Source organism: Hyla sarda, chromosome 4 (genome assembly GCF_029499605.1).
Source record: "Hyla sarda isolate aHylSar1 chromosome 4, aHylSar1.hap1, whole genome shotgun sequence".
In the NCBI taxonomy this organism is placed as follows: Eukaryota; Metazoa; Chordata; class Amphibia; order Anura; family Hylidae; genus Hyla; species Hyla sarda.
The window spans coordinates 224,880,871-224,903,772 of NC_079192.1; the positions used below are offsets into that span (position 1 = coordinate 224,880,871).

At 43.0% G+C, this 22,902-nt stretch overlaps 2 protein-coding genes across 10 annotated transcripts in view; one reads left to right on the top strand and one right to left on the bottom strand.

Annotated features, from left to right (window-relative positions):
* Positions 1-20,784, bottom strand: part of ALG10 (ALG10 alpha-1,2-glucosyltransferase) — a 43,083-nt gene extending 22,299 nt beyond the window's left edge. Inside the window, exons 1-2 of one of the 4 annotated variants that reach the window (XM_056573672.1) lie at positions 20,578-20,629; positions 6,960-7,146 (exon numbers count right to left, since the gene is read on the bottom strand). In XM_056573672.1, coding sequence (XP_056429647.1) covers positions 6,960-7,146; positions 20,578-20,609 — 219 coding nt within the window. In that variant the 5' untranslated portion in view covers positions 20,610-20,629. The other 3 variants (XM_056573675.1, XM_056573673.1, XM_056573674.1) reach the window with 3 other exon arrangements.
* The window catches only part of TPRKB (TP53RK binding protein), a 131,498-nt gene that overhangs the window by 96,886 nt on the left and 11,710 nt on the right, over positions 1-22,902 (top strand). The window contains exon 1 of one of the 6 annotated variants that reach the window (XM_056573680.1): positions 20,665-20,796. The exons of 1 other annotated variant lie outside the window; for it this stretch is intronic. The gene's annotated coding sequence lies outside the window, so the exon portion shown is untranslated. Of the gene's footprint in view, positions 1-20,664; positions 20,806-20,896; positions 21,122-21,551; positions 21,573-22,902 lie in introns of those variants that run through there. 4 more of the 6 variants (XM_056573676.1, XM_056573679.1, XM_056573677.1 and 1 more) reach the window with 4 other exon arrangements.

Here is a 22,902-nt window from a genome sequence, read left to right on the forward strand (position 1 = left end):
GGGATTTATTCCGACTGCTATATTAGAGCCGGGAAGGAATTTTTACCTCTAGTATAAGGGTTTTTTGCCTTCCTCTAGATCAACTCAACTCAGTAGGGACTCATTAGGGGTATAGGTTGAACTTGATGGACTCTGATTCTTTTTTCAACCTTATGAAATATGTAACTATGAAGAGCATTAGTATGAGGCTGCTATATGTCCATGTAATAAGAACCCTTAAACTTAGAACTAAAGTAGGCTAGATGATTATTAGCAGAATGGTACACGATAGCATATAAACTTGTGAAATTCTGAAATCTAGAAAGTATGATAGCCCCAAACTTGTTTATATTTTCTTAAAATCGCACAAAACCAAAAACAGAATAATGGGCAAATATCAGTTTTGAAACTTACACATTTACTATCAAAAGTTGCAGACACCAGTGGATAGCTATAAGGTAAGAAAAGTAAACTGTATCTTTCCTGGAGCTGATGTTGGTTGCCAAACATATAAAATTGGATTTTCATTTCTCAGCTAGGAGGCTGGGCAGAGCAGCTCAAGTGCCACAGCCTGCCACTCCTCCTTGCTCATTCTCACCTCCCAGGATCTCCTTGACTGACATGCAGAGTAATGTATGCAAATCAAGGTGGGGCTGTGTTAGAAGGTGAGCAAGGAGGCATGCCAGACTGTGGCACTTGAGCACCTTGGCCACTTCTCCTTGACACTTGGCTGAGAAATATGTTTGGCAACCACCATCAGATCCCTGAAAGGTACAGTTTGCTTTCTTACCTTAACAGCTATCCAATGGTGTCTGTAGCTCTTGGCAGCAAATACATCTGGCAGATAACTTTTAACCCCTTAAAAGTCGAACTCTGTTGGAAACAAGTGAAAAACAAATGTTTTCAAATCAATTGTTGCCAGAAAGTTAAACAGATTTGTATATGACTTCTATTTAAAAATCTTAAGCCTTCCAGTACTTATTAGCTGCTGTATACTACAGAGAAAATTGTGCAGTTCTTTCCAGTCTGACAGCAGTACTCTCTGCTGATCCCTCTGTCCATGTCAGGAATTGTCCAGTATAGGAGCAAATCCCCATAGAAAACCTCTCCTGCTCTGGACAGTTCCTGACAGAGGTGTCAGCAGAGAGCACTGTGGTCAGACTGGAAAAAACTTCACAAATTTCTCTGTAGTTATCTGTAGAATTAAGCAGCTGATAAGTACTGGAAGGGATAAGATTTTTAAATAGAAGTCATTTACAAATCTGTTATTAGGCCAATTAATGTTATATGATGGGAATTCTGTTGTAAATCACCTTAAAGGGGTACTCCGCCCCTAGACATCTTATCCCCTAGCCAAAGGATAGGCCACGATCTCCCTGCAGCACCCGGCCTCCGTTTCGAACGCTGGCTGCGGCCCCCCTCATGATGTCACGCCATGCCTCCTCAATGCAAGTCTATGGGAGGGGCGTCACAAGTGAGGTCTTGGCCGTAATGTCACGAGCCTCTGGCGCCGCATCGCTGGTCATCCGGCAAGGAGGGAAGTTCGCTCTGTGCTCCGGATGACTGGGGTGATGCAGCAGAGATCGCGGGGGGTCCCAGCGGCAGGACCCACTTAATCAGATATCTTATCCCCTATCATTTGGATAGGGGATAAGATATCTAGGGGCGGAGTACCCTTTAAGGACACAGGATTTTTCATTTTTCAATTCTCTTTTTTCCTCTTCACCTTCTAATAGCCATAACACTTTTAATTTACCACCTTCAGAACCATATGAGGGCTTGTTATTTGCACGACCAATTATACTTTGTGTTTAAATCACTCATTTTCCCACAAAATCTAAGGTGAAACAAAAAAAAATTATTTGTGGGATGAAATTTTCTTTTCTTTTATTTCATTTTATTTTACTACTTTTAAATAACTTTTTGACAACATTTTTTTTTTACCTCTTCTGACCCCTTCAACTTAAATTTTTCCATATAAGGGCTAATTATTTGCACCACAATCTGTAGTTTTTATAGATACCATTTTTGTTTTGATGGAAATTTTTGATCACTTTTTCTAAAAAAAAATTCTGGTTTCTGGTGACCAAAAATACGTAATTCTGGACTTGTTACTTTTGGACTCTGTACGTTTATGCCATTGACACTCCTGAGTGTGCTTCATAGTTTGCCCTTAAGGTAATAAAATTAGAGTAGACTGTTTAACCCCTTAAGGACCAAGCCCATTTTGACCTTATGGACCATTTTTTTATAAAAAAAAAAAAATATGCTTCTTTCTATTTAATTTTCCACTTTGAAAAAATGACCACTAGGGGTCTCCCTACCAGTCCTTTTTTTTTTATAGATTTCAGACTCATGCAGGAGTCCTAAATCTCAGACTGCAGCTGAGACCCAGACAAGCTCAGCACTGCTCCCTGGCAGTGAGCAGTGGTGAGTTTGTCTGTGTTCTGGCTGCAGTCTGAGATTTAGGACTCCTACATGAGTCTGAGATCTATAAAAAAAAAAAAAGGACTGGTAGGGAGACCTCTAGTGGTCATTTTTTCAAAGTGGAAAATTAAATAGAAAGAAGCATATTTTTTTATAACATGCTATTGGAAAGTTATTCTGCATACATTAATCTATAATATATCAAAAGTTTTTTTGATGAAAGGTACCCTTTAATAACTCTGGGATGCTTTTACTTATGAATTTGATTCAGAGATAGTTTTTTCGTGACTTAGTCTTCTTTAATATAGTGCTAAATTTTCGTCGATACTTCATTTCTTGGTGAAAAACTCCAAGATTTCATGAAAATTTTGAAAATGTTGCATTTTTCTAACTTTGAAACTCTCTGCTTGTAAGGAAAATAGACATACCAAATAAATTATATATTGATTCACATATACAATATGTCTACTTTATGTTGGCATTATAAAGTTGAAATGTTGTTACTTTCTGAAGACATTAGAGGGATCAAAGTTTAGCAGCAATTTGCCAAATTTTCTCGAAAACTTCAAAAACTTAATTCTTCAGGGGCCAGTTAAGTTTGAAGTAGATTTGAGGGGCCTTTCTATGAGAAATCCCCCATAAATGACCCTATTTTAGAAACTGTACCCCTCAAAATATTCAAAACATTCAGAAAGTTTGTTAACCCTTTAGGTGTTCCACAGGAATAGCAGCAAAGTGGAAGAGAAATCTCAAAATCTAAAAAGCCCCCCAACATTTTTAACTCCATTCCTTCTATGGAAATATGGAAATACCCCATATGTAGATGTAAAGTGCTCTGTGGGCGCACAACAGAGCGCATAAGAGAAGGAGCGCCATTGGGATTTTGGAGAGAGAATTTGGCTGTTCTGGCACCATTGGATTCCAGCCAATGTAATTTTTCATCTGCACAGCCCACTGTTCCAAAAATGTGTCAAATCCTTATTACATCATTACAATCATTGGGATTTTGGAGAGAGAATTTGGCTGTTCTGGCACCATTGGATTCCAGCCAATGTAATTTTTCATCTGCACAGCCCACTGTTCCAAAAATGTGTCAAATCCTTATTACATCATTACAATCATTGGGATTTTGGAGAGAGAATTTGGCTGTTCTGGCACCATTGGATTCCAGCCAATGTAATTTTTCATCTGCACAGCCCACTGTTCCAAAAATGTGTCAAATCCTTATTACATCATTACAATCATTGGGATTTTGGAGAGAGAATTTGGCTGTTCTGGCACCATTGGATTCCAGCCAATGTAATTTTTCATCTGCACAGCCCACTGTTCCAAAAATGTGTCAAATCCTTATTACATCATTACAATCATTGGGATTTTGGAGAGAGAATTTGGCTGGAATCCCATGGTGCCAGAACAGTGCACCCACTGTTCTGGCACCATGGGATTGCAGCCAATATAATTTTTCATTTGCAAAACCCACTGTTCCAAAAATGTTTCAAACCCTTATTACATTCCGTGAGGGGTGTCATTCCCTAAAATGGAGTCACGTGTGTGTGGGGGGGATGCTCCCACACACACGTGACCCCATTTTGGGAATGACACCCCTCACGGAATGTAATAAGGGTTTGAAACATTTTTGGAAAAGTGGGTTTTGCAAATGAAAAATTATATTGGCTGGAATCCCATGGTGCCAGAACAGTGGGTCCACTGTTCTGGCACCATGGGATTCCAGCCAAATTCTCTCTCCAAAATCCCAATGATTGTAATGATGTAATAAGGATTTGACATATTTTTGGAACAGTGGGCTGTGCAGATGAAAAATTTTATTTTTCATTTTTATGGACCACTGTTCCAAAAATCTGTCACACACCAGTGGGGTGTAAATGCTCACTGCACCCCTTGTTATGTGTAGTTTCCAAAATGGAGTCACATGTATGTTTTTTTTTTTGTCTGTTTTTTTAGCGTTTATGTCAAAACCTATATTTCTGTACTCAGGAGAAATTGTGTTACTTATTTTGGGGGGCTTTTTCTCCTTTTACCTTTTGTGAAAAAAAAAATTAAGGAAAAACCCAGCATGTTAGTGTAAAAAATTTTTTTTTAAACGAACATGCTGGTGTAGCCCCAATTTTTTCTTTTTCAGAAGTGGTAAAAGGAAAATAAAAAAAAGCCCCCCCACAAAATTTGTAACAATTTCTCCTGAGTACTGAAATACCCCATATGTGGCCCTAAACTGTTGCCTTGAAATATTACAGGGCTCTGGAGTGAGAGAGCGCCATGCGCATTTGAGGCCTGAATTAGTGATTTGCAAAAGGGCAGCTGAGGCTTGTTCAGACGGTGAAATGTCCACACGGATTCCACCGACAGTGGAGCACTGGCAGAACATGTCGGTGCTATAAGCGCTCGGAAGTGCGCTGTCTCATAGAAGGCAATGCACTTCTGTGTGGACTCCACAGAAAGAATAGACATGTCTATGCTTACTGCGGACTCCAGGATTGGTATTTCTGCCGCAGAAATATCTGCAGCGGAAATTCTGCCGTGTGCACAAGAAAGCATTGGGGTGCTGGGCCGCAAAAGTTTGTTTGAGCCGCCATCAAATTGACAAAGACCTCTACTGTTATTGCCCTGCAGCGACACCTTCTGGGGGGCTCATCTTCACTGGATGATGATGGGGGAGGAGAAAGAAATGTGGGGTCTTCCTCCTCTCCCTCAACGGCGGTCTCTGTGTCAGAGGCAAGCACATGGCGTATACCTCGTCCACAGAAAAGGCTTTGGGGTATTTATATTTTATGGGGGGGGGGTGTAAGTGTGTAAATGTAGTGTTTTCACTTTATTTCAGTGTGTAGTGTAGTGATTTTTATGTTCACTGTAGGCTTTTTGCGGTGCAGGTTTTTTGGTTTTTGCACTTTTTGGAGAGTGTATGTGGTCCGGGCCACCAGCAACTGTCCTGCGCTGTTTGGCTGCACCGTAATCCATGTTAAGAATGCACTGATCAACACATTTTGTGGGTGCCTGGTTTTTTTTTGGCTCTTTTTTGAGGTCTGTGCTACCAGCGACGGTTCTGCGCTGTGTGGCCGGACTGCAAAGTACCCAAAAAAAAAGCAAAAATAAAAAAAGCCAGTGGTTGCCAAGGTGTGGTTCTCCAGATGTTGCAAAACTACAACTCCAAGCATGCCCAGACAGGCATTGGCTGTCTGAACATGCTGGAAGTTGTAGTTTTCCAACATATGGATGGCCAAAGTTTAGAAACAACTAAACAGTGATCTCCAAACTGTGGTCCTCCAGATGTTGCAAAACTACAACTCCCAGCATGCCGAGCCTGTCTGGGCATGCTGGGAGTTGCAGTTTTGCAAATTGTAAGGGGGAAGCACTCACCTGCTGCATCATTGCCGCCGGACCTCCAGACACCTAATCCCGTCACGCACCTGCCGATTCCGCCGCACATGCACACCCTATCACTGATGGGGTTAATCAAATGGGGTCCCGGGTTGTCAGGCGGAAGTGGTCTCCCGCTGGATACCAAAGACTTTAGCTAATTAACCTGATCAGCGACGCGGGAGTGCATATTTAATTAACGCTGTATATATACGGCGGAATGCTGCGCAAAGGTATTGCGTCATCTGCTATATATATATATATATATATATATATGTAATTCTGATAAGAACTCAATTTTCCACCTATATATTGAACACTCACCACCACTAGTCCTGCAGTGTAATCTCTTTCATCCCAGCTAAGCTGCATCCATACAGTTTATTACTGCAACTCAGTCATGTGACCAGCACTCAGAACACAAGAAAATTACATGTAATAGGAAGTGGTCTGTCCTGGGTCAACTGACTTCCTGTGAACTACAGGATGGCATCATCAGCACATCTCTCTGTATGCTTTTACTAGCTCTATTGGACCAGACCAATGTGAAGACTACAGTAAAAGGAAGAAAAGAAGACAGGCTGATGCATTATCACATGTAAGACTCTATAATGCAAGTTAGGGGACAAAAGATCGTTGTTACTTAGCAAGTGCAATGACTCCATTCCCTGTCTTTGCATAGCCAGAGACATCATGAGAAATGTGGGCTGCATTAGAAATCCATATCAGTGGAAAAATCAAGGTGGGGAATGAAGATGGCACACAATCCATGCATACTCCATCAGCTAAAATAGGTAAACAAAAGGCATACACAAGAGCCTCTACTTTATTATTTGAAAGGGGTTGCCTGACCGAACACCTATTTTTTTTTTTTACATTTGGCCAGGACTGCAGGGAACCAACGGGTATACATGACACAACATTCCAGGTCAGATAACCCTTTACTTACATGTTTTTTTTTTGTTTTTTTTTATTGTTTTAACAAGAGGACACAATGCTGCAAGGCTTGGGGTCAATCAAAAAGCGTATTTTGTAGCTAATTGCTTTTGTTTATTATTTACATTTTTAACTAAGCACCAAATTTTATGGTAAAGGAAAACAAAGATGCTGAAAAAAAACACATCATAGATTGAAACAAATACAGGAAAAAGAAAGTTCATGTAGATATTTATTTTGTTTACCTGATTAAAGTGTCCTTGACAATACTGCTGAGCTTGGGGGATGTGGAAGATTTCATCCATATACGGATCCCGCTGCTCTTGGGTCACTTTAGAAAACAGCAAACTGGACAGCAAAAAACATCCACTGAACATAGCAGAGACATAGTAACCTTCCATCTTGTCCATGTTTCCCTCGGTACCATAAACTCTGCGAAGCAAAAAAAAGCAGAAACTATTGCATTAAAAGCAAAGCAGGATGTAAATATAGCATAAATTATAAATCGTTACTTTACTATATGGAAAAGTGGAAGATGATTTTGTTGCACAGTACAGTATGTAAGCCATGCCCTTTTGTAGAACCATTACAATCATGTCATAACTGTCGCAAAAAGAGATGTATGTACATGTACCTCTCAGTCCATTAAAACAATGAATGAGGGGTCTGTGCTACCTTAACGAATGATGTCACTGTGCTCGCTAATTAACTTTGAACTGTGCCACTATGCCCCCATATGAACTGTGCCACTATGCCCCCATATGAACTGTGCCACTGTGACCCCATATGAACTGTGCCACTGTGCCCCCATATGAACTGTGCCCTCATATGAACTGTGCCACTATGCCCCCATATGAATTGTGCCCCCATATGAACTGTGCCACTATGCCCCCATATGAACTGTGCCACTGTGCCCCCATATGAACTGTGCCACTGTGCCCCCATATGAACTGTGCCACTGTGCGCGCCCCCCCCCCCCCCCCCATAAGATGATAAGATGTCCGATTGTGGGGGTCTGGCCGCTGGGACCCCCACGATCTCCGTGCTGGCCATGGTTCGGGCGGCCGTGGTTGTGACATCAGGCCACAGCCCCATGTGAGCACCAACCAGAAGTGTGCCTCTAGCACTATAGTGCACAGAGAAGAAGAGGCCAGGATCCCCCGTGCAAGACCAGTATGTGAATTATCACCAGGATTGCAGTGTGAAATGCCGGATGCTGTCCATTACTTCCCCAGGGAAGCGCTGGAGTATACCCAGGAGAAGGATGACCAGAGGCCACAGCACAACACGAGTAGGAAGGAGACAGTTCCTCTTGTGAAAATCCACAGTAGAAACAGGAAAAAAAAAAAACACTGGTGTTAAAAAGTAGGAAGGGGAATATACAGGATTATAGTGAGGGCAACCCTCTTTCTTACTATGTTTGCCTCATCCAAATATTTTGAGCCATTCAGAAGATAAAAGAAGAAATAGATTTAACAGGACAATGGGATCTTTGCAATTGTTGCGTTATCATTGCTAAATATATATATAAGGGTGAGAAACCTGTAGGCTCTTGGGGTACCTCCCTGTAAGCAAATAACAGATGGGGTAAATACTTTTCCCAGTCTCTGCCCTCCGATTCTACAAATGTTTTTAGCATTGGTTTCAAGGTGCCATTGTTACCGGATACTCTGTCCAACCAATGTAGAGGGTTGTGATCAGTTATGACAGTAAAATCCTTGCCATACAGGTAGACCACAGCTAGACATTCCTTCTCTATGACAAAGGCCACTCTCAAATGTCCTGCCAGGGGGGTCTCATGGGCCAACCCCAGCAGCTCTTTCCTGTACTGCCTAGGCACCACTAACGGCCTTTCTCCCTCCTGGGCCCCTAGCATGCCTTTGGAAAGGGACTCCCAGTACAAGATATAATTTTCCCAATATACCCGATGCCCATCTGTGTCAACATCTGTATGCTCAGCACGTTGTCTCAGCCCTTCAAGGGAAGGGTCACTGTGCAGAGCTTCCCGGAAATGCTCATTTCCCTCCCCCATCTTGTGGTATCAGGGAGCACATTTCCCCCAGGTGAACTAGCATCTCCACCTTCCTCTGCTGGGGCTTGCAAGTCACACAGCTTGCCCCTTGCATCACCATCCTCCATTCCTGTTAAAGCTGCAGCCCTGGCATGCTGCTGACGCGTTACCACTGCCACCATTGGTATGCTTCCCTAGGGTTTACCTTCCTCCTCCTCAGTTCCAGACATAACAATACAGGCATCATACACAGGGCTATCACTCCTTCCCTCCTCCTCCTTAGGCTCCCTCACTGCTGGTCCCTCATCCTTACATGTCACCAGGGGCACACCAACCCCTCCCCCTAGCCCATCTCCACTAGGTTTTGGCATCGGCAATGCATTGTCACCACATTTTACAATACACCCCATTCCACTTTTGGAAAACATTACTGGTTCAGTCACAGGTACACAATTATCAATCCCCTGCACTCCCTCCCAGTTACCACATTTCGCAGTGTCTCCCAAAGTCTCGCACAGTACCTCAGAATGAACAGGGCTCCCTCCTAGCCCTTCCGGTGTGCAGGTAGTGTCCTCTGGAGCATAATGACAGAGCATCCGACCCAAATCATTCCCCAGCAGAACATTAACAGGGATGTCCTCAGAGACCCCCACCTCCCGCAAACCTTTGCCTGTACCCCAATCCAGGTACACACGAGCCATGGGCACAGCAGGCCGCACACCTCCAATTCCTTTTAAAGCCATGGTTCTTCCAGGGATGATGTCCTCTGTATCCACCACTTCAGGCCGCACCAAGGTAAAGGAGGCTCCAGAATCTCACAGACCCACTGTCCCCCAGTAACCCACAGTTACACCCTGCAGGTTATCCGCTCTTTTCTCCACCGCTCTGGACACCAGAAGAACGGCTGTGTGTCCTCCAGCTACTGGGGGAGAATTCTATTTGTTGGGGCAAGTGGCACTCAGGTGCCCAATATTGTTGCATCTGTAACATCGGCGGGTGTCCCCCTGACCCAATGTGGCTCCTGTTGCTTTTGGGAATGATGGCAAGAATTTCCCGGCTGACCTGGTGGTGCTCTGTGGGTGTGTGGCTCCCCTCCAGATACTTGCTCCAGCTTGTGCAGATCCACGCTTTGCTGCTGGCGCCCGGTTGTTGTCAGTCATCTCCTAGTTCTGCTGCTTCCATGGCTGTCTTGGGCTTGCGGTCCAAAATCCACTCTCTGGCTTCAAAGCTCTGTTTGGAGAAACTGATCCAGGACCATCAAGTCCTCCAGGGCCTCAAAGGTAGTGACTTGTAGGCCCCGAGTCCATTGCCTGAATGCAGTCCTTAGCTGACCTGCATGTGGAGTGCAGCTTTCTGTGGCACTTTGTTGCAAAGTCCGAAACTTTTTCCGTTAAGTCTCTGGAGTCAGATTAAAACTTTTGAGCAGGGCAGATTTTATTGCCTCATATTCCTGGTCACTCTCAGAGGGAAGCGAAGCAAACACATCCAGAGCTTTCCCTAGCAGCCGTGGGGTTAGATATCGTCCCCACTATTCCTTAGGTAGATGGAACTGCCGGCAAACCTTTTCAAATCCCCTCAGGAACACATCCAGATCACCATCTTTCTCCAATATGGGGAAATGTTCCAAGCGGGGTTTGTGGTCTCCTTGATCCTGCACATCACTCCGTGCGGATGAAGCATCCCCTCTCAGCCTCAGAACCTCCAGTTCATGCCTTCGCTGGGCCTCTCTTTCTGCGGCTTGTGCCTGGGCCTCTCTCTCTGCGGCTCTTATCTGTGCCTCTCTCTCTGCAGCCCGTGCCTCTTTCTCTGCAATTTGGTACTGGAGAAGCAGTTGGAGTTTCATATTGGCATCCACATTCCCAAGGTGTTGTAAGGCAGTCCGCATATAAGAGTCCAAAGCCTCATGTTGAGTACTGTCCTGATGGGGAGTGATGTTATATTCCCCAGGAGATATCAGTCCTTGGATGGCAGTTCCAGCTTTAGGACTTTGCCTCATGTCACTCAGCTCTTCTGCACGGGCATCATACTCCACAAGATCAGCAATAAGTTGTTCCTTGTTCTTTCCTGCAGTAGGGATGTCCTTTTCTTGGCAAATTAGCTCCAGTGCAGGCTTGGACTGCTTGCGATATGCCTCCATATTTCCGAGATGAGACAGAGGAGGTAAAACAGGAGATGGGGAGGACAGAACTGTCTTGCACTCTTTTTGTATGTCTTTTAAACCAGCACTGAGCTCTGTCTTTGGAATTTACACACAAGAAGATGTATGCAATTTCTTTTTAGTGCTAAGATTTCCTTACAGGTAAAATCCAGCAAGCACTAAAAATCTCTAAATATATCCCGACGCTGCCACCAGTTGTCACGATCACACCCTATCGGTCCAGCCAAGACATTAGAGAGAGTGTGATGGTGCAAGGGTTAAGGCCACCAGACCTCTGGGTATCCACTACTAGTCCCAGCAAGTCACCAAATTAACCCTTAGATAAACGTGTTTACACCAGAGCTGCCTTCAGAAAGGTGAGCTCATATATTAGAGAGATCAAAGACCAGAGCTGATTAATTTAACATTTAATCTGATAAAAGGTATCACAGTGCTATGCATAAAAATAAACAAATCACATACAGTTACAAAAATATGAAAGATTTTGGCAAGGCAAGTTCAGAAAACAAAAGATGAAGTTCTTACAGCATGATGATATAGCAGTCCATGTGAGCGCCGTTATTAGGATGGTCTTGTCAGCTTGTGGCACAGCCTTGAACAAAACTGAGTCTAGCATTGTTTAAATATTATCTCTGCTTCTTTGGAGGGAAACTCCATTCCCCCCCCTCCCCTCTGATCCCATCAGGTGGGGCATCTCTCTTCCTGACCCCTTATCTGTTTGATTATATGATGGTAAGGGTGCATGACTTCAAAGGAGATACCAAGCAGCCAGACCCCCAATAAAATGCAATACACAAAAAACAAAGGATACACCGTCTGAATGACCCCTCACCCATGGCTTGGATAATAAATCACAGTTATAATTATAATACACATATAGGATTTTAATAATCAGGCCTTGGGCCTGACATAGAGGATTTACATTTAAAGGACTTGTCCATACTAAGAAATTCAGCAAGGAAAATGTGTTTGCTGGATTCCTCTTAGGACTCACGCCCTTTTTCCTACATGGTAAATGGAGCAGAAACTATGCAAAACAATTGTTTATATTCACAGCATCCCACTATATTCAAGGGGTATTCTGGCTTTAGACATTTTATCCCCTATCCAAAGAATAGGGGATAAGATGTCTGATCTCAGGGGGCCCACCGTTACACCCCCTCCCATAGACATGAAGGGAGGGGGCGTGACGTCACGAGGGGGGATGGCATTGTCACGTCTCCAGTCCCAGAAACTTCCGGAGATGCAGCTCCGCACATAATGTGGGTGCTGCAGCGAGATCGTGGGGGTCCCTTTGGGTAGGGGATCAAATGTCTAAAGCCAGAATATCCTTTTAAGGGGATCCTGTTATCAGATACCATAGATGACCATATACAGTATAACACTTTATATATGGTAAAATCTTCTTCCTTACCATGTCCGGGAGACTTTTGCAATGGTAAAGATATGAAATTTCAAAGGTGTACCCCAATGGCTCATAAGTAGTCCCCTGGGTGGGGGTTATCCTCTTCTAGTCCTGACTGCTCGGGTTATAATAAGGCACCCAGTGGGAAAGCGTGTCATTGCACTGCCTCCTAAGCAGACAGAGCTGAGCGATGGTGTGGGCCGTGTTCAGGCTGTCAAGCACACTGAGGGGCGTGATTACAGCCTAAGCAAACAGGACTAGTAGAGGATGGATACTGGCCAGGGGACTACTTACACCATTCCTGCAGCAGGAACATCTGCTGGGCATGATAAGGAAAGATTTTACCATATATAACATGTTGGCACACATTATTTTATGGTAAGTACCCTTTTAAAGGGAAACTGACACCACCTTTGCCCATATGTTCCATTTGTCACCACTATATGGGGCTTGTACTGCAACATCTTCCTTATGTAGATGCTGTGTAGAAAATCTTTCATTCAATATGCTAATTAGGGTCCTTGGTGCACTAGGGAATTATTTTAGAAGCTGGAGCAACAATGTGCTTACCATGACATCTTCCCTCCCTATTGTAGCCCCACCTGGCCAACATGCATGATCCTAACCCCAGCAGAGACATGGAGGCATGGCCAATTGAGTAATATGACAGTCCTGCCAAGACTACAATGTTACGTCGCATATGCAAGATCTTGCATCTGCCATAGCTTTACATCACTGCTGAGGGGCGGATCAGGCATCTCGGTCAGGTGGCTAAACAGGAGAGATGGGAGTGACCTAGGTGAGCACAGCGATGCTCCAGCCGCCATATGGAATAAAAGTAAACGGTATCCTTCCCGGAGCTAATCCTTATGTAGTGTATGGGGATTAAGAGAGTGTGGAGCGAAACTGCGAGAAGTCTGTGATAGTCTGAGGAGAAGTCTAAAATCTACAGCCACACTATTTCCAAGAACCCCATCACACAGGTACAGTCCCAAGTCTGGTGATAAGCTAGAAGCTCTGGGGGATTTTCATCTGTTAGTCTAACATGAGCGTGTGTTGTCACAAGTCTAAAGCTAAGGTATAAAGTCTGCAGCAACCATAATAAAGTCAAGCAAAAGAAGCTAAGTCCCACAAGGCAACAGGCTCCACAGGGTTACTCTGCACTTCCCTGCTCTGATCTGTACTGTAAAGGATTTTATCAACATTCCTGCCTCAGTAAAAGAGAATTTTCTGTAAACCTGCATCTGTGGTCATTATTGTCCCCAGCGAGAGAGAACTGTCTAATCCTTGGAGTGTGGTGGTTAACACTACCCTGGTGTCATGAACGGTACATCAACAGGTAGTACACCACAGTTGAACCCGAGCAAAAGAGTTGAAAGGGCCCATAAAATGTAGCAAGCATAATCATGTTACACCACTGTGTATATAGAATCACACGTATGAGTACAGGTTACTTGCTGTATATAGGATCACACACATACAAGTATAGGCTTCTAGCTGTATATAGGATCACACACATACAAGTATAGGATCACACACACAAGTATAGGCTACTAGCTGTATATAGGATCACACATACAAGTATAGGCTCCTAGCTGTATATAGGATCACACACACAAGTATAGGCTACTAGCTGTATATAGGAACTCACACACAAGTATAGGCTCCTAGCTGTATATAGGATCTCACACACAAGTATAGGCTCCTAGCTGTATATAGGATCACACACACAAGTATAGGCTCCTAGCTGTACATAGGATCACACACACAAGTATAGGCTCCTAGCTGTATATAGGATCACACACACAAGTATAGGCTCCTAGCTGTATATAGGATCACACACACACAAAAGTATAGGCTCCTAGCTGTATATAGGATCACACACACACACACAATTATAGGCTCCTAGCTGTATATAGGATCACACACACACACACACACACACAAGTATAGGCTCCTAGCTGTATATAGGATCACACACACACACAAGTATAGGCTCCTAGCTGTATATAGGATCATACACACAAGTATAGGCTCCTAGCTGTATATAGGATCACACACACAAGTATAGGCTCCTAGCTGTATATAGGATCACACACACAAGTATAGGCTCCTAGCTGTATATAGGATCACACACACACAAAAGTATAGGCTCCTAGCTGTATATAGGATCACACACAAATATAGGCTCCTAGCTTTATATAGAATCACACACAAGTATAGGCTCCTAGCTGTATATAGGATCACACACAAATATAGGCTCCTAGCTTTATATAGAATCACACACAAGTATAGGCTCCTAGCTGTATATAGGATCACACACAAGTATAGGCTCCTAGCTGTATATAGGATCACACACACACACACACACACACACACACAAGTATAGGCTCCTAGCTGTATATAGGATCACACACACAAGTATAGGCTCCTAGCTGTATATAGGATCACACACACAAGTATAGGCTCCTAGCTGTATATAGGATCACACACACACAAAAGTATAGGCTCCTAGCTGTATATAGGATCACACACAAATATAGGCTCCTAGCTTTATATAGAATCACACACAAGTATAGGCTCCTAGCTGTATATAGGATCACACACAAATATAGGCTCCTAGCTTTATATAGAATCACACACAAGTATAGGCTCCTAGCTGTATATAGGATCACACACAAGTATAGGCTCCTAGCTGTATATAGGATCACACACACACACACACACACACACAAGTATAGGCTCCTAGCTGTATATAGGATCACACACAAATATAGGCTCCTAGCTGTATATAGGATCACACACAAGTATAGGCTCCTATCTGTATATAGGATCACACACACAAGTATAGGCTCCTAGCTGTATATAGGATCATACACACATGTATAGGCTCCTAGCTGTATATAGCATCACACACATACAAGTATAGGCTCCTAGCTGTATATAGGATCATACACACAAGTATAGGCTCCTAGCTGTATATAGGATCACACACACAAGTATAGGCTTCTAGCTGTATATAGGATCACACACAAGTATAGGCTCCTAGCTGTATATAGGATCACACACAAGTATAGGCTCCTAGCTGTATATAGGATCACACATACAAGTATAGGCTCCTAGCTGTATATAGGATCACACACATACAAGTATAGGCTCCTAGCTGTATATAGGATAACACACACAAGTATAGGCTCCTAGCTGTATATAGGGTCACACACACAAGTATAGGCTCCTAGCTGTATATAGGGTCACACACACAAGTATAGGCTCCTAGCTGTATATAGGGTCACACACACAAGTATAGGCTCCTAGCTGTATATAGGATCACACACACAAGTATAGGCTCCTAGCTGTATATAGGATCATACACACAAGTATAGGCTTCTAGCTGTATATAGGATCACACACAAGTATAGGCTCCTAGCTGTATATAGGATCACACACACAAGTATAGGCTCCTAGCTGTATATAGGATCACACACACACAAAAGTATAGGCTCCTAGCTGTATATAGGATCACACACACACACACACAATTATAGGCTCCTAGCTGTATATAGGATCACACACACACACACACACACACAAGTATAGGCTCCTAGCTGTATATAGGATCACACACACACACAAGTATAGGCTCCTAGCTGTATATAGGATCATACACACAAGTATAGGCTCCTAGCTGTATATAGGATCACACACACAAGTATAGGCTCCTAGCTGTATATAGGATCACACACACAAGTATAGGCTCCTAGCTGTATATAGGATCACACACACACAAAAGTATAGGCTCCTAGCTGTATATAGGATCACACACAAATATAGGCTCCTAGCTTTATATAGAATCACACACAAGTATAGGCTCCTAGCTGTATATAGGATCACACACAAATATAGGCTCCTAGCTTTATATAGAATCACACACAAGTATAGGCTCCTAGCTGTATATAGGATCACACACAAGTATAGGCTCCTAGCTGTATATAGGATCACACACACACACACACACACAAGTATAGGCTCCTAGCTGTATATAGGATCACACACACAAGTATAGGCTCCTAGCTGTATATAGGATCACACACACAAGTATAGGCTCCTAGCTGTATATAGGATCACACACACACAAAAGTATAGGCTCCTAGCTGTATATAGGATCACACACAAATATAGGCTCCTAGCTTTATATAGAATCACACACAAGTATAGGCTCCTAGCTGTATATAGGATCACACACAAATATAGGCTCCTAGCTTTATATAGAATCACACACAAGTATAGGCTCCTAGCTGTATATAGGATCACACACAAGTATAGGCTCCTAGCTGTATATAGGATCACACACAAATATAGGCTCCTAGCTGTATATAGGATCACACACAAGTATAGGCTCCTATCTGTATATAGGATCACACACACAAGTATAGGCTCCTAGCTGTATATAGGATCATACACACATGTATAGGCTCCTAGCTGTATATAGCATCACACACATACAAGTATAGGCTCCTAGCTGTATATAGGATCATACACACAAGTATAGGCTCCTAGCTGTATATAGGATCACACACACAAGTATAGGCTTCTAGCTGTATATAGGATCACACACAAGTATAGGCTCCTAGCTGTATATAGGATCACACACAAGTATAGGCTCCTAGCTGTATATAGGATCACACATACAAGTATAGGCTCCTAGCTGTATATAGGATCACACACATACAAGTATAGGCTCCTAGCTGTATATAGGATAACACACACAAGTATAGGCTCCTAGCTGTATATAGGGTCACACACACAAGTATAGGCTCCTAGCTGTATATAGGGTCACACACACAAGTATAGGCTCCTAGCTGTATATAGGGTCACACACACAAGTATAGGCTCCTAGCTGTATATAGGATCACACACACAAGTATAGGCTCCTAGCTGTATATAGGATCATACACACAAGTATAGGCTTCTAGCTGTATATAGGATCACACACAAGTATAGGCTCCTAGCTGTATATAGGATCACACACACAAGTATAGGCTCCTAGCTGTATATAGGATCATACACACAAGTATAGGCTTCTAGCTGTATATAGGATCACACATACAAGTATAGGCTCCTAGCTGTATATAGGATCACACGCACAAGTATAGGCTCCTAGCTGTATATAGGATCACACACACAAGTATAGGCTCCTAGCTGTATATATGATCACACACATACATGTATAGGCTCCGAGCTGTATATAGGATCACACACATACAAGTATAGGCTCCTAGCTGTATATAGGATCACACACACAAGCATAGGCTCCTAGCTGTATATAGGATCACACACACAAGCATAGGCTCCTAGCTGTATATAGGATCACACACACAAGCATAGGCTCCTAGCTGTATATAGGATCACACACACAAGTATAGGCTCCTAGCTGTATATAGGATCACACACACAAGTATAGGCTCCTAGCTGTATATAGGATCACACACACACAAGCATAGGCTCCTAGCTGTATATAGGATCACACACACAAGTATAGGCTCCTAGCTGTATATAGGATCACACACACACAAGTATAGGCTCCTAGCTGTATATAGGATCACACACACACAAGTATAGGCTCCTAGCTGTATATAGGATCACACACAAAAGTATAGGCTCCTACCTGTATATAGGATCACACACACAAGTATAGGCTCCTAGCTGTATATATGATCACACACATACAAGTATAGGCTCCTAGCTGTATATAGGATCACACACACAAGTATAGGCTCCTAGTTGTACATAGGATCACACACACAAGTATAGGCTCCTAGCTGTATATAGGATCACACACAAGTATAGGCTCCTAGCTGTATATAGGATCACACACACAAGTATAGGCTCCTAGCTGTATATAGGATCAAACACACAAGTATAGGCTCCTAGCTGTATATAGGATCACACACAAGTATAGGCTCCTAGCTGTATATAGGATCACACACACACAAGTATAGGCTCCTAGCTGTATATAGGATCACACACACAAGTATAGGCTCCTAGCTGTATATAGGATCACACACACACAAGTATAGGCTCCTAGCTGTATATAGGATCACACACACACAAGTATAGGCTCCTAGCTGTATATAGGATCACACACACACACAAGTATAGGCTCCTAGCTGTATATAGGATCACACACACACAAGTATAGGCTCCTAGCTGTATATAGGATCACACACACACACAAGTATAGGCTCCTAGCTGTATATAGGATCACACACACAAGTATAGGCTCCTAGCTGTATATAGGATCACACACACACACAAGTATAGGCTCCTAGCTGTATATAGGATCACACACACACACAAGTATAGGCTCCTAGCTATATATAGGATCACACACAAGTATAGGCTCCTAGCTGTATATAGGATCACACACACAAGTATAGGCTCCTAGCTGTATATAGGATCACACACACAAGTATAGGCTCCTAGCTGTATATAGGATCACACACAAGTATAGGCTCCTAGCTGTATATAGGATCACACACACAAGTATAGGCTCCTAGCTGTATATAGGATCACACACACACAAGTATAGGCTCCTAGCTATATATAGGATCACACACAAGTATAGGCTCCTAGCTGTATATAGGATCACACACACAAGTATAGGCTCCTAGCTGTATATAGGATCACACACACACACAAGTATAGGCTCCTAGCTGTATATAGGATCACACACACAAGTATAGGCTCCTAGCTGTATATAGGATCACACACACAAGTATAGGCTCCTAGCTGTATATAGGATCACACACACAAGTATAGGCTCCTAGCTGTATATAGGATCACACACACACAAGTATAGGCTCCTAGCTGTATATAGGATCACACACAAAAGTATAGGCTCCTACCTGTATATAGGATCACACACACAAGTATAGGCTCCTAGCTGTATATATGATCACACACATACAAGTATAGGCTCCTAGCTGTATATAGGATCACACACACAAGTATAGGCTCCTAGTTGTACATAGGATCACACACACAAGTATAGGCTCCTAGCTGTATATAGGATCACACACAAGTATAGGCTCCTAGCTGTATATAGGATCACACACACAAGTATAGGCTCCTAGCTGTATATAGGATCAAACACACAAGTATAGGCTCCTAGCTGTATATAGGATCACACACAAGTATAGGCTCCTAGCTGTATATAGGATCACACACACACAAGTATAGGCTCCTAGCTGTATATAGGATCACACACACAAGTATAGGCTCCTAGCTGTATATAGGATCACACACACACAAGTATAGGCTCCTAGCTGTATATAGGATCACACACACACAAGTATAGGCTCCTAGCTGTATATAGGATCACACACACACACAAGTATAGGCTCCTAGCTGTATATAGGATCACACACACACAAGTATAGGCTCCTAGCTGTATATAGGATCACACACACACACAAGTATAGGCTCCTAGCTGTATATAGGATCACACACACAAGTATAGGCTCCTAGCTGTATATAGGATCACACACACACACAAGTATAGGCTCCTAGCTGTATATAGGATCACACACACACACAAGTATAGGCTCCTAGCTATATATAGGATCACACACAAGTATAGGCTCCTAGCTGTATATAGGATCACACACACAAGTATAGGCTCCTAGCTGTATATAGGATCACACACACAAGTATAGGCTCCTAGCTGTATATAGGATCACACACAAGTATAGGCTCCTAGCTGTATATAGGATCACACACACAAGTATAGGCTCCTAGCTGTATATAGGATCACACACACACAAGTATAGGCTCCTAGCTATATATAGGATCACACACAAGTATAGGCTCCTAGCTGTATATAGGATCACACACACAAGTATAGGCTCCTAGCTGTATATAGGATCACACACACACAAGTATAGGCTCCTAGCTGTATATAGGATCACACACACAAGTATAGGCTCCTAGCTGTATATAGGATCACACACACAAGTATAGGCTCCTAGCTGTATATAGGATCACACACACAAGTATAGGCTCCTAGCTGTATATAGGATCACACACACACAAGTATAGGCTCCTAGCTGTATATAGGATCACACACAAGTATAGGCTCCTAGCTGTATATAGGATCACACACACAAGTATAGGCTCCTAGCTGTATATAGGATCACTCCTCCTAGTACTCCCCCGTAGAGCCCTGTGACAGGTCACGTGAGTCCGTACACTGCAGAGCTCTTATATACAGTGTGATGTGCGACCACTGACCCCACGCTATATCTATGGCACACTCCAGTCATGCGGCGGAACTAAACAAAACGCTACGCACCCAACTGTACGTCCTCGCCAGATCCGGCCGGAAGTGTGCACCAGTCACCCAGTACCGGGCGGAAACCTGAGCTTGCGATAAAAGTGACTTGAGAGCACGGCAGTGCTGACGGCTTGGTATATCTGCACCATCCCGGAGCACCGGACCCGCAGCACTGTGTATGAGAGGTGGGGGTGACAGGCGGCTCTGCTGACACCATACTTCATGCCGTACAGTACAGAATGTCTATGCACGGCTTCTCAGGGCTGTATACTGAGCTGAGAGGGAATCCCCGGTAGTGGACATGTGTAACACGTGACCTGTCCGGCAGTTGGGGTCGTCTAACACATCGTCAAATGCCTCTGTACATGAATAGACTTCTAAGGGGTTTTCCTCGATTGAGAAAACATTTAACAGGGGCAATGTTTCTCAACTCTGAAGACCCCTTTAATAAAGAGGTATTTCCGACAACTGGATCCCAAAAGAGAAGGGAACCTGCACCCGGTAACGAGGCGCTTCACTCCCCCTCTATGGGGCTCAGCGTATCCAGAGTGCCCTTCAGTACCGCAGAGGTGGAGCAGTCCATGCTCAAGGCAGCCAATCAGATTTTAGCCGTGTTTTCCAGGGCAGATCAGAAGTTGTAAGGCTAGCTTCACATCTGACTGCTACCTGAAAATCGCCTACAATCGTATTTCTAGTTGTATCCATTAATCCAATCGTGAATGACCACCTTTTTATGATTCAAAATCTATTAAAGTCATATCCAGTTTTCATATGAATAATATTGTATTGACCAATTTCATCCGTTTTTTGTTCAAATATGCACTGTAACTTTGGAATGGTTTCCTAACGATTTTTATAGTCATTGATTTTACTTTTTGCATCCGTTTTGATTAGATTTGACACCATCCTATTTCATCTGATTGTGCAATCTGTGTGCTGATATAAACCCAGTGTAAGAATTGATCCAGTTGCTGTAGATAAGTGCTGTCCCGTTTTGTCTGCAGTACTTTTTATACTTGGTATTGAGCTGTTCATGTGGTTCCCTGATTAATATGTGGGAACCCATTGCCCATTTCTACCCTCCGCTGTACCAGGTTGGAATGACAAACAACCCCGCTAAGTGTGTAGAACCTCTCTGTATCCACTAATAGAAGGGACCAATTTATCGTGAGCAGCCCACTAGTATTACTTGGATAAAGAATACAGTGGGGGGGGGGGGAGTATTTAGTCAGCCACCAATTGTGCAAGTTCTCCCTCTTAAAGGGGTTATCCACCATAAGGTGATTTTAGTACGTACCTGGCAGACAGTAATGGACATGCTTAGGAAGGATCTGCGCTTTTCTTGGGGCTAAATGGCTATGTCATGAGATTACCATAACACTGTGGCTAGCTTTTTGTGAATTGTATTTCCTGTTTGACTTTTCTTTTTGTGCCTACAAATCCCACAATTCCAGTTTCTTCCCTCCCACACATCAGCCACCCCACCCATTGAAACATAAATGGGATGCATCCATTCAAAAGACCTGTGGTTTTCAATCAGGGTGCCTACAGCTGTTGCATTAGTTGCAGATTGAGCTCTCTGCCACCAAGCGATCGCTCCACCCATTGAAGCAGACAGACTCCCTGACATCAGCTGACTAGTGAGTCAGGTCTCGGCCGCATTGCAACCTGGGAAAAATCTGAGTCATTTTGTATGCTGTTAAAAATAAATATTGTCTGTTATATTTATGTTTTGAAAAACCCAATAAAAAGATTGTAAAACACAAAAATAAATATTGGAATGAAAATCACAGAAGAATTGTGAGAAAACCGTCACACACAGGTACAGACAATATACTATGAACTACACTAACTTTACAGCCCCTGTAGCATAGTCAAATAAAAAAAATAAAAAATCCTGGAATACCCCTTTAAAAAGATGAGAGAGGCCTGTAATTTTCATCATACATCCACTATGAGACATATTGAGAAAAAAAAATCCATAAAATCACATTGTCTTATTTTTAAATAATTTATTTGCAAATTATGGTGGAAAATAAGTATTTGGTCAATAACAAAAGTTCATCTCAATTCTTTGTTATATACCCTTTATTGGCAATGACAGAGGTCAAAAGTTTTCTTTAAGCTGTTGGTTTAGTGCATCCTCGTGTATACCCTGCTCAAAGCAATAAAGCAGCAAGTGTTTGCAAGAAGTGTCCTGGGTGCCGTGTCATTTTTCTTCTACAAGACTGTGGTCACACATCTTACTGGCAGACATGGGCACTGGATAGTCTGCTGAGCGG